Source organism: Eurypyga helias, unplaced genomic scaffold (assembly GCF_000690775.1).
Source record: "Eurypyga helias isolate BGI_N326 unplaced genomic scaffold, ASM69077v1 scaffold8955, whole genome shotgun sequence".
NCBI lineage: Eukaryota > Metazoa > Chordata > Aves > Eurypygiformes > Eurypygidae > Eurypyga > Eurypyga helias.
This window is the reverse complement of record NW_010249549.1, coordinates 1-12,576: the sequence shown is the minus strand read 5'-3', so window position 1 is coordinate 12,576 and position 12,576 is coordinate 1. Positions and strand designations below refer to the sequence as shown.

Here is a 12,576-nt window from a genome sequence, read left to right as displayed (position 1 = left end):
TGGAAATTGAAGCTTTATTGCCATATTGGTAATAAAAAGTGGAATAATTACCTTTTGAATAAAAATATATGTAAAAGAGGTCTTGTTAAATTTTAATTTAAAATACATTTAAGAATAGTGTAATCATGGTTGTGTTCTTCAAAAACAGAATTCAGTTAAATTAGGATTAATTTCAAAATATAATCTATTTCATAAAAGGTCGTTTTTTGTATATTTTGAGTGTGTGATGAAATTAAGTTGAATGACATATTTTGGCCATATAGAAGAATATAGGACAACTTATGAAAGTTTATTGCTTTTTCTCAACTAGATGAAGACTTTGCGTGTATAGCTGCGCCTTCAAGCAAAAAGTCAAGAACACAACTCAGGGAACCAAAGACGGAGAAAAAAGAGAAGCAAAAAAAGCCACCGAAAGAATTGAGTCCATCGCAAAAGCAGACACCTAGTAAAAGGTAAGAAATGTTGGAATGTGGTCAACTCTCTGTCAAGCTGGATTTCGGTAACAGTGAATGTTTTTGGCTTACTTTTCCCCCTCAGAGTTTTAAACAGCTGAAGATAAACAATTAGCCTATTAGTGTGATAAAGGTTTTCAGCTTTATTGGTATTGTTGTAAATGAGGGATAACATAATTAGGCACAGAGTCGGGAATACTTGCCTGAGTTCAGTGGTGAGCTGTGTCTGTTTCATTACAGCACGAAAGGACTCTTAGATTAATTCTTAGATTAGATATCAGGAAGAAATTCTTCCTGGACAGGGTGGTGAGGCACTGGAACAGGTTGCCCAGAGAAGCTGTGGGTGCCCCATCCCTGGCTGTCTTCAAGGCCAGGCTGGATGAGGCGTGGAGCACCCTGGTCTAGTGGAAGGTGTCCCTGCCCATGGCAGGGGGGTTGGAACTGGATGATCTTTAAGGTCCCTTCCAACCCAAACCATTCTGCGATTCTATGACTCCAGCAAGCAGCCTGCACCTGCAGGAACACGTTTGCAGGTCTGATCCTGTCTCCATACCTCTACACTGCAAAATAACTTTAACAATTCTGAGTTACTCCTAAAACTGAGAAATACAAAGGCAAGTTTGACTCCTTAAAAAAGAACATACTGAAAACTTGATAGAAAATACAAAGTCAGTGTCAATGAAAAAACTGATCTGATTATTTTGGTGGTGAAGTTGTGTATGAATATTACATTTCATTTGGTGTTGAAGTTGTGTATGGATATTGCATTTTAGGTTGGTATTTCAAACAAATATCATCGCCTTTTTCTGTGATAATACCAGTTATTAGTTTATATATATATATATATAATCATAGAATATATACACACACACAGAGTTTTGAAATGATAATATTTTAAAATATAGTATGCTTTAACTATTAGTGTGTATTTTGTCTAAATCTTTTCAGGAGGTAATATTCACAATGTGATGTGCTATAAGTATGTATGGAAATATTCATCTCTTTACAAGTATTTTGAATTTTAAAAAATTCAGTAAGTCACAAATAGATCTATAACACTTATGTCATTGTTATATTATTTAGCATGTGTTTTGGGTTTGTTTCCAGGATATCCTTGGATGACAAACTATATCAAAGAGATTTGGAAGTTGCCTTAGCCTTATCCGTCAAAGAAAAATCTGCAAATATCCTTGAGGTCCAAAATCCAGAAGAACAAGGTTATTTTACAGTTCAATGCCATACCCTTTATTTATATGTTGTGAATTTGAACATAATTTATTTTACAGTGAAAAGGGTTGAAAGAAATGTTTTATTTCAAGATGTCATGATAAGGAAACAAAGATTTCTCGGTAGTGCCTGTCTTCTTATGTTCTTGGGGTTTTTTATGTGAAAATTAACTCTTAAAGAAGATTTTCCAAACATACAATTTGATTAGAGACATATAAAAACGTTAGCTCTTTTCATTTCTTAATATATTGACTTCTAATAATGTGGGGTTTGTATGCTACCATTTTTTATTATTGTTTGTTTGTTTTCTGGATCCTAAAACAGGTAAGAATGTGGAATCAGAAAATGGACATGGGAGACCTCTTTTTTCCAACTGCAGTGTAGACAGTAAACTTTTAGGTAAGTTCTTCTCATACTCTGTTTTTTCAGAAACAGCATTTCAAGATGGATTTAAGTAGCTTATCTCTGTTTCCATTGGTTTCTGGTTTTCTCTTCTGTGGAAAAAAAAAGAGGGTATCTTAAATACAGGCTGTAGAATGAAGGATGCATTAATTTTGTCACAAAGAATTTGGTCCTAGTCTTAAAATAGTGGATTGCTGAAAACATGTGGATTACTGAATGAGATTGTTACAGGTCACTAAATGTTGGTTATAAAAAGTAACAGACGTGATGTTTTTAGATGCTGAGTTTACATACTTCTTCAAGGAGCCACACTTACCCTCCACTCCTTGTTGGGTCCATAATGCCTAAGCATCAAATAAACATGACCAAAACATTTGCTGTGCCATTGGAAACTTTTTCATTTTTCTAGCTTAATTTTGGTTTCTTGTCCTGTCGTGCTTTAGAGTTAGTTTTAACTCTGTTCCAACTAAAACCGGCACATTTCCTTTTGTTAGCTTCATTACTGGTAAATTTTGCTGACTTTCACAACCAGAAAGTGTGGTTTGGTCAGTTGAGAGTAACACGAGAGTCACCTGAAAACAAGTGCCGATGATATGCTTGTGTATAGTGTAATTCAGAATCACAAAAATGAATTCTGGGGACTCAAATACCTGATCTTTTTTTGAACAGGAGAATAGATTTTCTGTGAATTTGAAATAGTTAGACAACCTTCTGTTTTCTAGGTCTCGATCAGGTTATGGATGCTGACGTACTTAGGGATGACTGCGGGCAAAGGACAGCAGCCTCTAAAGTTGCAGCAGATCGGAAATTACTGTCCGTTGGCAGTGATGACGGAGAGGATGCTACTGACTCTGAGCCAGATGCTGTACCCAGTAAGTTCTCGATAAACACTCTCTCCTTAGATGTGCTTTGAATGTGATGGCTTACACTTAGGTTATATTTTCTTTCTCAGTTCAGCATATACATGTGTGAAGATTTGTTTTACTACAGCCTTAAGATATCCTGGTTCTTTATGTCCAGAATGTGATTAGAAGGCCCTGGAGTAATAGTAAACTGTATTTCCTGTGAAGACATGGCATCCGTATTCCTTGCTGTAGGTGAGGAGTCAGAAGAGGATTCAGATTATTGTGAAGGTGATGATGAAGACTTTGCTGTGGAAAAGAAGAAAGCCAAAGGAAATAAAAAGAAAACCAAACAAAAGGTGCCAGCTGTAAGAGAGAAGACGACTTTCAAATCCAAGATTAATACTACAGGTGAGTTTGTACTATAAATTTGAAATAGACTTCTTTATTATAAAAGTTCCTTTTATTTGCACTGAAAGACTAGTGCAAATTCAGACAAAAGTGGATAGACAGATTTAATTTCTTTTTGTATAACTGTATCTAGCTTTTTTGAAATAGACTTCTTTACAATAAAAGTTCCTTTTATTTGCACTGAAAGACTAGTGCAAATTCAGACAAAAGTGGATAGACAGATTTAATTTCTTTTTGTATAACTGTATCTAGCTTTTAAGAAAAGGTTAAATAACAGTGGAGATTTTTAAATCCTCAGATTTTTAAAATCTGAGGATTTTTTAAAAAGGAAGGTAATCTCAGAGCCTCATTTTGCAACTGCAGTTATGAATTTTTAATTCAAGGATAGCTAAACGATGCTAGTTCTACTAACCACCTTGTGAAAAACATCAGTTATACATGCCATTCAGAGTTAATTGTTCACTGTGTGAACAATTTACTTATCATGGTGTTAATCTTGGGTCTGACTCAGTAATGCATTTTAATTTCAGGCCTCAGTTTACAACATGTAATTTAGTTTAAAATTAGTTATGACAAGGAATGGTTTGCTTTGTGTAGCTGCATCTTCCCCCTTAGAAATTTGGTATCTGGCAGGTGTTCAAGAAGAAATTACTACAATGCTTATTTTCAAACAGCATTGAAATTCCGGGGTGTGACAGGACTGACTATAAATATGTAGGTTAAAGAGGTGACAATCTAGCATCATCCTCATTATGTCACTCGTTGCAGAGAGCTCGTGCTGTGCAATGATCTGAACTCTTAAGGTAGTGTGGTGGTTTCTCTGCTAAAGGGTATCCTTCTAAGGCTGCTTTTATTTTTCAACTAAGTATCACCTGTAGTTTCTTCTTCACGGATAACGGAACAAAAATGTGAGCCAGCACAAAAGATGGTGTCCAGTCCTTCAGAACCAGTTGGGAGGCCTTTGCATACATCAAGTCCTGTAACTGACAGGAAGCCCAAGTGGATACCACCAGGTACCTGTAAGATTGTAACTGTAAACAGATACATTAGTTGACTTAAGTTTTTAGCACTCTCTTCTAAAAGCAAACAAACAAACAGTATTTTTTTTTTAGGGAAAAGTGTTCCTTTGACCTTAGCTTTTCTCTCTTTCTTAAAATCTGTCTCCATGCTTCTTGTCCTCTTGCAGCATTATCCAGAACTCCTTTATGTGGGGAGGTTACTAATATATTTTCCAGGGTGTGGATCAAGTCTTAATCAAGAGATTGTCTTGGGGCCATTTCTCTCTTAATAAGAGCTTTCTCTGTCTCTGGTACGTGCTGCATTATTATCTAATCTAAAAAAATTAGTATTAGAAAAACATTGGAGTGTTTTAACTGCTGTAGTAAAGCAAATGTTTAGGCGCTTTATTTTCTTCAGGTGTTTGGGCATGCTGCTGCTGTCTCCTGCCTCTTCCTTTCATTTTCCTTCATGCTTACTCTTCTGTACACGTTTCTTTCTGTTGGGCTCCTTTCTGTTAAAGCTATCTTCTCCCACTTGGAATTGTGGTCAATTGTGTGATTCTCTGTGGAGCACCTGAAAATGTGCACCGGGAGCAGTTTTTATGTGCTTGTCCAGTGTCACTCGAGTGTGTTGCTGGTTACTTAAAACCGTGCACCATACCTGCTGCATTGGCTCCCAGATGGATTCCCAGTGGGTACACTGGTTTTCGTGTGCCTTTGTGAGATGTTGTTCAGACCTTTTTGCAGTACCTTTAGAATACTGTTTTTGTTCTGCTGTGAAAACTGTAAGAAGACAACAGTTACATGATCTCCCTCCACCATAAACTCCTTACACCTCTTTATTTTAAAATTATTTTCAGCTGCATCGGGAAGCAGTAGTAACTCCATGAAATTCGCTTTGGTTAAGTCGCCTACTCAGTGTCTTAGACTCGGCCTCTCCAGACTAGCGAGAGTCAAACCACTGCATCCCAGTGCTGCCAGCAGGTAGGTGGTCAGTGACAAGCTGCCACGCGAAGGAAAAGACTTTGGAAAGTGTTTTGCTTATAAACAGAGGGTGGGCAGCAAAAGCTTCATGGCATCGTCCGTTTTGGAGGACTGTTGTTTCTGTACATGCCTAATACTTTAATGCATTTTTGTGCTGCAAAATGCTAGGAATCCTTAAGTGCTGCTGAATAATAATAGTATTTAATCAAGGTGACATCTGGATCACCAGCTCTTTGATAAATTATACTCAGAGATGTGGGTTTGTGATAATTTTAATTCTCTGATATCTAAACTCTTGGCATTAAAATAGGCTAGATAGCACTGGTATGGATAGTGGTATGGAATCTGATATCTCAAATGAATTCGTAACACAAGTGAAAGTCACATTTAAATATTTCTTGGAAGAGTGAAGTTCCACTCCCTTCTTGAGAAGTTTGTCACCACTTTCTCAATATATGTTAATGTTTACATATCTTATATGTGGATTTTAATGATTCTTTTAATGTATTATAAATGTTTTTTAGAATGTTTTATTTAAAAAAAAAAATAAAATACGTTATGTAGTCTAATTAATCATATTACTTTATTCATTTTTAAAATCTCTTCTAAGTTTTGGCTACAGTCCTGCAAATATTTTTGCTTGTGCATGCTCTTATTGGAAGTCAACAGCTTCAGTCCGGTTCAGACCGAGGATTTTGCTTTCAGCTCCTCGCTCTTCGTTCAAGACCATTATACCATATGTAGTGGATTTTGTAAAGGGTTGAAGTGATCGTTACTGGGTAGTGAGACTGAGCTTTCAAACTGACTAGTCCACACTGTAAATGAATTCCTATCCAAGCATATTGGCTCTGTCAGAAGACACAGCAGATGCATTTGTCCCTGTATTGCTTAAGGGATCTGGCGGTGACTGAGTGAATTGCATGAAGAAAGGAATCTATAGCCCTGTTCAGGGGAATTACACAGGCAAGTGCTGCCTGAAGTAAAACTGTGGTATGACAAATTTGTTGTGATGCACCAGTTCATTACTGTGCAGCAAGACAGTGATTAAGAAAAGGATACATCAGCAATTACCACCTCAAAAACCATCATCCGGGTTCACAGTTCAGCTGGGAAGCCCCTCAGCAGCTGGCCCCTGGAGAGCTGTGGTAATTGGGAAGGTCCTACAACCTGCATAGGTGAGGCTTCAGGAGTCAGCCTGAGGGGCTCCTGCTTTATGGCAAGCAACAGACACCTTACATCAGTCAAAAGACTGGCACAAGCCCTGTGAACTTGCAGGCTGTTACGTTTCCATTATCAATCCAACCCAGAACGCTGGCCAGGTGCCCAGGATGAGACCGAACATCGAGCCACGTCCAGTCAACACACAATATGATGTTGTCCGCACGTTCACGTTGCCTTTCGAAGAGGTGGGTAAGTATAGAAGCAGTAATGAGTCGTGAGCAGCAATCAGCTATTTTCACTACATTCGGTCCTTTGATTACTGCTCATGAGAAGTATAAGACACAGTAATTAATAAAGGATTAGGTCATTATCTCATCTTTATTACTGTGAGGTTAATCAAACCCTGCAACAGGTTTGCCCAGAGGGGTTGCGGAGTCTCCAGCTGTGGACAGTCAATACCTAACTGGACACAGTCCTGGACAGTCTGCTGTAGGTGACCCTGCTTGAGCAGGGGTTGTCAGACTAGGTCATCTCAAGAGGTCCTTTCCAATCACAACCATTCCCTGATTCATGCCCACCACAGGATGCTTGGCCTGCTCTCCCCTCCTGGACAGCCCTCTTGTAGCAAAGGAGGCCATCCCTCACATCAAGGTCTGGTATGGCGTGTGTCCCCACCCCTCAATGCCTGCTGGGTTGCAGCCGATAGCAGAGCTAAAAGATCTTGTTGGCAAACACAGAGGCCAACCCCGTCTTGCCCTTGAGTTGGTAGGAGGCGCTTGGCCAGCCCCGGTTCTGTCACCTGGATGTCAATGTAGAGCTTCACCTGCCTCATCCAGGGACAAGTCGCTACCATGGCAAAGCACACACAGATTTGCTTTAGCAGTGTAACTACAGTTAAAGGATGGATTAATAACATTTTTTTTTTTCCTGATAGTGTTGTGCAACCGAAACACAGGTTGCTGGTATCTTGACAAAGGATCAGTATTAATAGCAGAATGATTCTGTGAGACAGTTGTATGTATATTCAGCCCATGCCGACCTATTCCATATTTCTATAGTGTTTATGCAAACCAAGATATTTAGTGTAGCAAATGTTATATTACCACTACTGCTAAAATCATGCAAACTATAGGTATTATTACAACAAGACTCGTATGTCAATCTTGGAGAACCTATATTAGTAAGAGAAAGATTACAACATTTGATGGCACTAGCATTTGGGGAGTTACATCGTCAGCGTTAGTTCGGTATTGCCTTTCGTAGCTGAAGGGTTGCCACGCAGTCACTCCAGGTGAAAAGATCAAGTTCACTACTGGACAGCGTTGATTTGCTTTACAGGTGTAATTATCTTGCCGTCAGGGTTTTGTACTGTTTTCCCAATTCCACTGTATGGAATTATTCATCTTTTCCATGTAGCATCCTGGGGTAATGACATCACCTAAATGGGCCATGATCAAAGGATGAAGATCATGGTCATGATCTGAATTAGTTGTTTCTGTAAAACAAAACTAGATAATCATAATATCATTCTCAAAGATAACATTTATGAGCAGGAACATATTCCCATTTTTCCCGCCTGGATTTGGTTACAGAGCTGGTATTATCTTTTCCAGTAGCTACAGCATCTTCTGGTTTGGGAAGACCATTAGGTCCTTGCACCCATACTTCAGCTCCGTTGTTAAAAGCGCTAGTAGATCCAAATCCTTTGTCACCTTGTACAGTTGTTATCTGCGGGGCTTGTCTTTTAACCACCTTGGATTTTAGAACAGGTAGAATTAAAATTTGGGCGATCCTATCCTGTGGCTGAATCAGCAGGTCTTGAATACCACTGTTTAGCAATGTAACTTTAATTTCTCCCCAGTAATCAGCATCAATGACTTGTATTCCTTTTTCATTTTGTGGTGTTGCAAAATCAAAAATTTTTTGTTTGGCTTTTGGCAATATTTCTTTATGACCTTGGTGCCACTGTATTCCTAAAAATGTGCCGGTCCTTGGATTTTGCTAGGGTTAATTGCCCACCCTTTTTCTCCCATATATTGAACTAACAATCATCAATATAATGCACTATTTGCATTGTGTCCAGCATTACTAATTGGTCCAGATGCTCAGCCACTCTTTGGTGGCAGATGGTGGGACTATGAACCCACCCCTGGGGTAAGCGAGTAGAATCATAGAATCATAGAATGGTTTGGGTTGGAAGGGACCTTAAAGATCATCCAGTTCCAACCCCCCTGCCATGGGCAGGGACACCTTCCACTAGACCAGGTTGCTCCAAGCCTCATCCAGCCTGGCCTTGGACACTTCCAGGGATGGGGCATCCACAGCTTCTCTGGGCAACCTGTCCCAGTGCCTCCCCACCCTCTCTGGGAAGAATTTCTTCCTGATATCTAATCTAAACCTCCCCACTTTCAATTTAAACCTGTTACCCCTTGTCCTGTCACTCCAGGCCCTTGTAAAAAGTCCCCCCCAGCTTCCTTGTAGCCCCTTCAGGTACTGGAAGGGGCTATAAGGTCTCCCCGGAGCCTTCTCTTCTCCAGGCTGAACACCCCCAACTCTCCCAGCCTGTCCCCATAGCAGAGGGGCTCCAGCCCTCGGAGCATCTCCGTGGCCTCCTCTGGACTCACTCCAACCAGTCGATATCCTTCTGATGTTGAGAGCCCCACAGCTGGATGCAGCACTCCAGGTGGGGTCTCACAGGAGCAGAGCAGAGGGGAGAATCCCCTCCCTCGCCCTGCTGGCCACGCTGCTCTGGATACAGCCCAGGATACGGTTGGCTTATGTTTCAATGAGAGCGCACATTTCCCTAATCGATTTGCTCAGTTCCTAGTGACTGTGGGTCAGAATCTGAGTAATGATCCATCTTCCACTGGACTTCACAAAAAGCTTACTTGATTTCATACGCTGTGTCCATTTTCCATCAGTTTCCTTGTGTCTTTCAAGCTTTATTGTTCTCAGAAGAAAGATAAAAAAAATAGTGCATTGATTCTGTTAGCTCCTCCCTCATGGAGCTTGTCAAGGGTACAAAAAGATTGCAGTGCTGAATAAAAGATGACTGAATTCTGTTCCCTTAATATTCTAAGCTTAAGCTGCTCCTTCTGCAAGCATTTTTGCTATTGGGAGGAGATTTCAGGTCAGGCTGATGTCAGAAGTCTGGAATCCAACTGTTACACCCCTCTGGCATCACCCAGAGGTGGATAACACTATAGGTCAGACCAGCAAGGCTGCAAGTGGAAATCTGGGAATCGGCATGTCATGAGGCAGTGCTCCAAGGGGCACTGGGAATTCAGTGCAAAACCAACACACTGTGCACAGAAGGTGTATGAGCCATCGGCAGGTTCTGGGCATCATTCGCTGTTCCTCCTGCTGCTCATGGTAAAGCACGCTCAGGAAAGCGATCGGATTAATGAGGGTTTTTTGATTGCACGTGCAGCCAAACTGATCCCTGGAGTCACTCCACAGAAGTTAATACATTACGCAAACGCGGAATCGGTCCACTTTTTGTCAATTTGTGTGTGTGGTAATGGTTCTTTGTTGATAAAACTGTCAGCAAGAATTACGGAAGCACAAAGCATGTTTTTCAACTGATAATCCAGAATTTGGATTGTAAAGCACAGAGAAAACAAATTGGGCTTGTTCAGCCTGGAGAAGAGAAGACTCTGGGGAGACCTTCTTGCAGCCTTCCAGTACTTAAAGCAGACCAATAAGAATGATGGGGCAAACTTTTTAACAGGGCCTGTAGCAACAGGACAAGAGGTAGTGGTTTTAAGCTAAAAGAGAGGAAATTCAGACTAGGTATTAGGAAGAAGTTTTGGACAATGAGGGTGGTGAAACACTGGAACAGGTTGCCCAGAGAGGTGGTAGAAACCCAGTCCTTGGAGACGTTCAAGGTCAGGCTGATGGGGCTCTGAGCAACTTGATGTAGTTGAACGTGTCCCTGCTCGCTGCACGAGGGTTGGACTAGATGACCTTTCAAGGTCCCTTCCAAGCCAGGCCATTGTAGGATTCTATGAAATAAGGGCAAGACCCATTTCAGTTTAAAAGCTTAATTTATTACAGATTGCTGCCGAAGCAGAAATATCAAAGAACTGGAGGCAAACCAAGTCCCACTCTGTTCCCATTAACAAGACTGAAGTTGCTACTCACTAACTGCATCCACGCCAAGGTGCCGAAACACCAGACACGATCTGGCATTGCCTGAGGCTGGTGAGGCCTTCGTAATGTTCTACTGATTACCTACAGCAGCGAGCGGCCTCTCACAGTACGTCGGTCAGTTGATTAAAGATAGAGTTTATGTGCGTGTGTATTCAGAAAGTACTGTACAGCAGGAGATCCAGCTCCAGAACCTTTTAAAGTTAGCATATTAAAAAATGTTAATACTGAGATTTCGTAATTTGTCTTTAGAACTATGGAACATTAAGACACTAAGACTTCCCTGACTTAAATCTCTGAAACTATCAAATCTTTTGGTGGCAAACAGGAGCAAGCAAGGTAAGCTAAAAAGTTCCCTTGGTATTTTAGGTGAATTGAGGCGGTAGCAGCTCCAGTTTGATAAGGCTGAATTCTTGTGACCTCCACTTCCTTACCCCCTGAAACCAGGAAGGTGACACCGGTGCTCTCAAACCTGGTTACTCCTGACGGCAGAAACTACCACAGGACCTACAGACTGTTCACTGTTTCCAGGGCCTATCACCCAGCAGTCTCAAGCCTCCTCAGCTGGGGAGCACAAAACCAAACTGGAGCAACGAAGCTGCAGCAATATTATCAAATGTCCTTTCCTTTTAACTGCTGGAATACTTGCATTCATGGAGAAATGCTTTCCACGTCGTTTCATTTGAGGACAAGGATCAGCACCCAACCTTTCCCTGCTCAGGTCCACTGGAGTCACACCCCACATCTATACTATAAGGTAAAGCACAGCAAATCCGAGGACAATCATTTCCACTCGCCCTACCTAAAACACTCCCCAGATGCATTTGTCTCGTTTGGATGCTGGTGAATAACGAAAGGCTGCTCCAGAGATCATCCCACTGCTATGCATGGGATGCAGTATTCTGCTAAGGGACAGGAAGAAGGAGCAACTGCAGTCCTAGTTTTTTCTGTGTGGGCGGAATATCTGGCCTCCATAGAGTTAGGGATCAGAGTCAGGAGAGACCCCTGCCTGATGGGCTTTGAACTAGTCTGCCAAGGCAACGGAAGTATAAGGAATCACTAGCCCTATCCCTTAAGCACTACTTGTAATTCCTTAGTTTTTAAGACCTTGACTTTAAGTAGTAGCTCTTAAGCCCTGAGTGTAAAGACCTAGCATTTAAGGCGTAGCCATTAAGCCTTAGCTCTAAACCTCTAACCTTTAACCCCTAGCCCTTTTTCCAAAATTGTAAAGCCCTACCCTAAAAGCCAACCCCCAGCTCTTAAGTCCGAAGTGTAAAACCCTAGCTTTTAATCCCTATCCTTTATCTCTAGCCCCTAAACGTAACGTCCTAGTCCTTCAGCCTTATGTGTAAATCCCTACCCCTTAAACCTTAAGTGCAAAGACCTAGCCCCGAAGCCCGAATTGTAAAACTGTAGCTGTTAAGCCTTAGACTTCAAGCCCTAAGCGTAAAGCTGTATCCCTTCAGCTCTAGCCCTTAAACCCTAGCCCTTATGCCAAAAACGTAAAGTCTTAGCCCTTAAGCCCTAACCCTTACAACCTAAATGTAAATCCCTGGTCCTTAAACTGTAGCATTTAATCCCTTGGCCTTAAGGCCTTGCTGTAGAGCCCAAACACTTAAGATGTATCCAGTAAGCCCTCACCTTTGAGATCTAACACCTAAGACTTCAGTGTAAATCTCTAGCCCTTAAGACCTTAGTGTAAAGCCCTCGCTTTTAAGACATGTTTGAAGCACTAGCACTTAAACCCTAGCCCTTAAAACCTTGCTGTTAAGCCCTAAATTAAACTTGTTAAACCCTAAAATAAGCCTGTTAAGCCCTAGCCTTTAAGACCTAGACCTTAATCCTATCCCTAAACCCTAACTGTTAAGCAATAAGTGTAAAACCGTAGCCCTTAAGACCTGTCGTGGTTTAACCTTTTCTGCCAGTTAAGTACCACATAGTCACTCACTC

At 41.0% G+C, this 12,576-nt stretch overlaps 1 protein-coding gene across 1 annotated transcript; it reads left to right on the top strand.

The window, feature by feature from the left end:
• Positions 1-310: 310 nt before the first annotated feature.
• RAD51AP1 (RAD51 associated protein 1) lies at positions 311-5,316 on the top strand (the record flags this gene model as incomplete). The annotated part of the gene is made up of 7 exons (XM_010151403.1): positions 311-452; positions 1,560-1,669; positions 2,004-2,078; positions 2,804-2,953; positions 3,179-3,334; positions 4,201-4,347; positions 5,193-5,316. Coding segments are annotated over 7 exons (904 nt in total), but the record flags the coding sequence as incomplete, so codon positions are not given.
• Between the last annotated feature and the right edge of the window lie 7,260 nt (positions 5,317-12,576).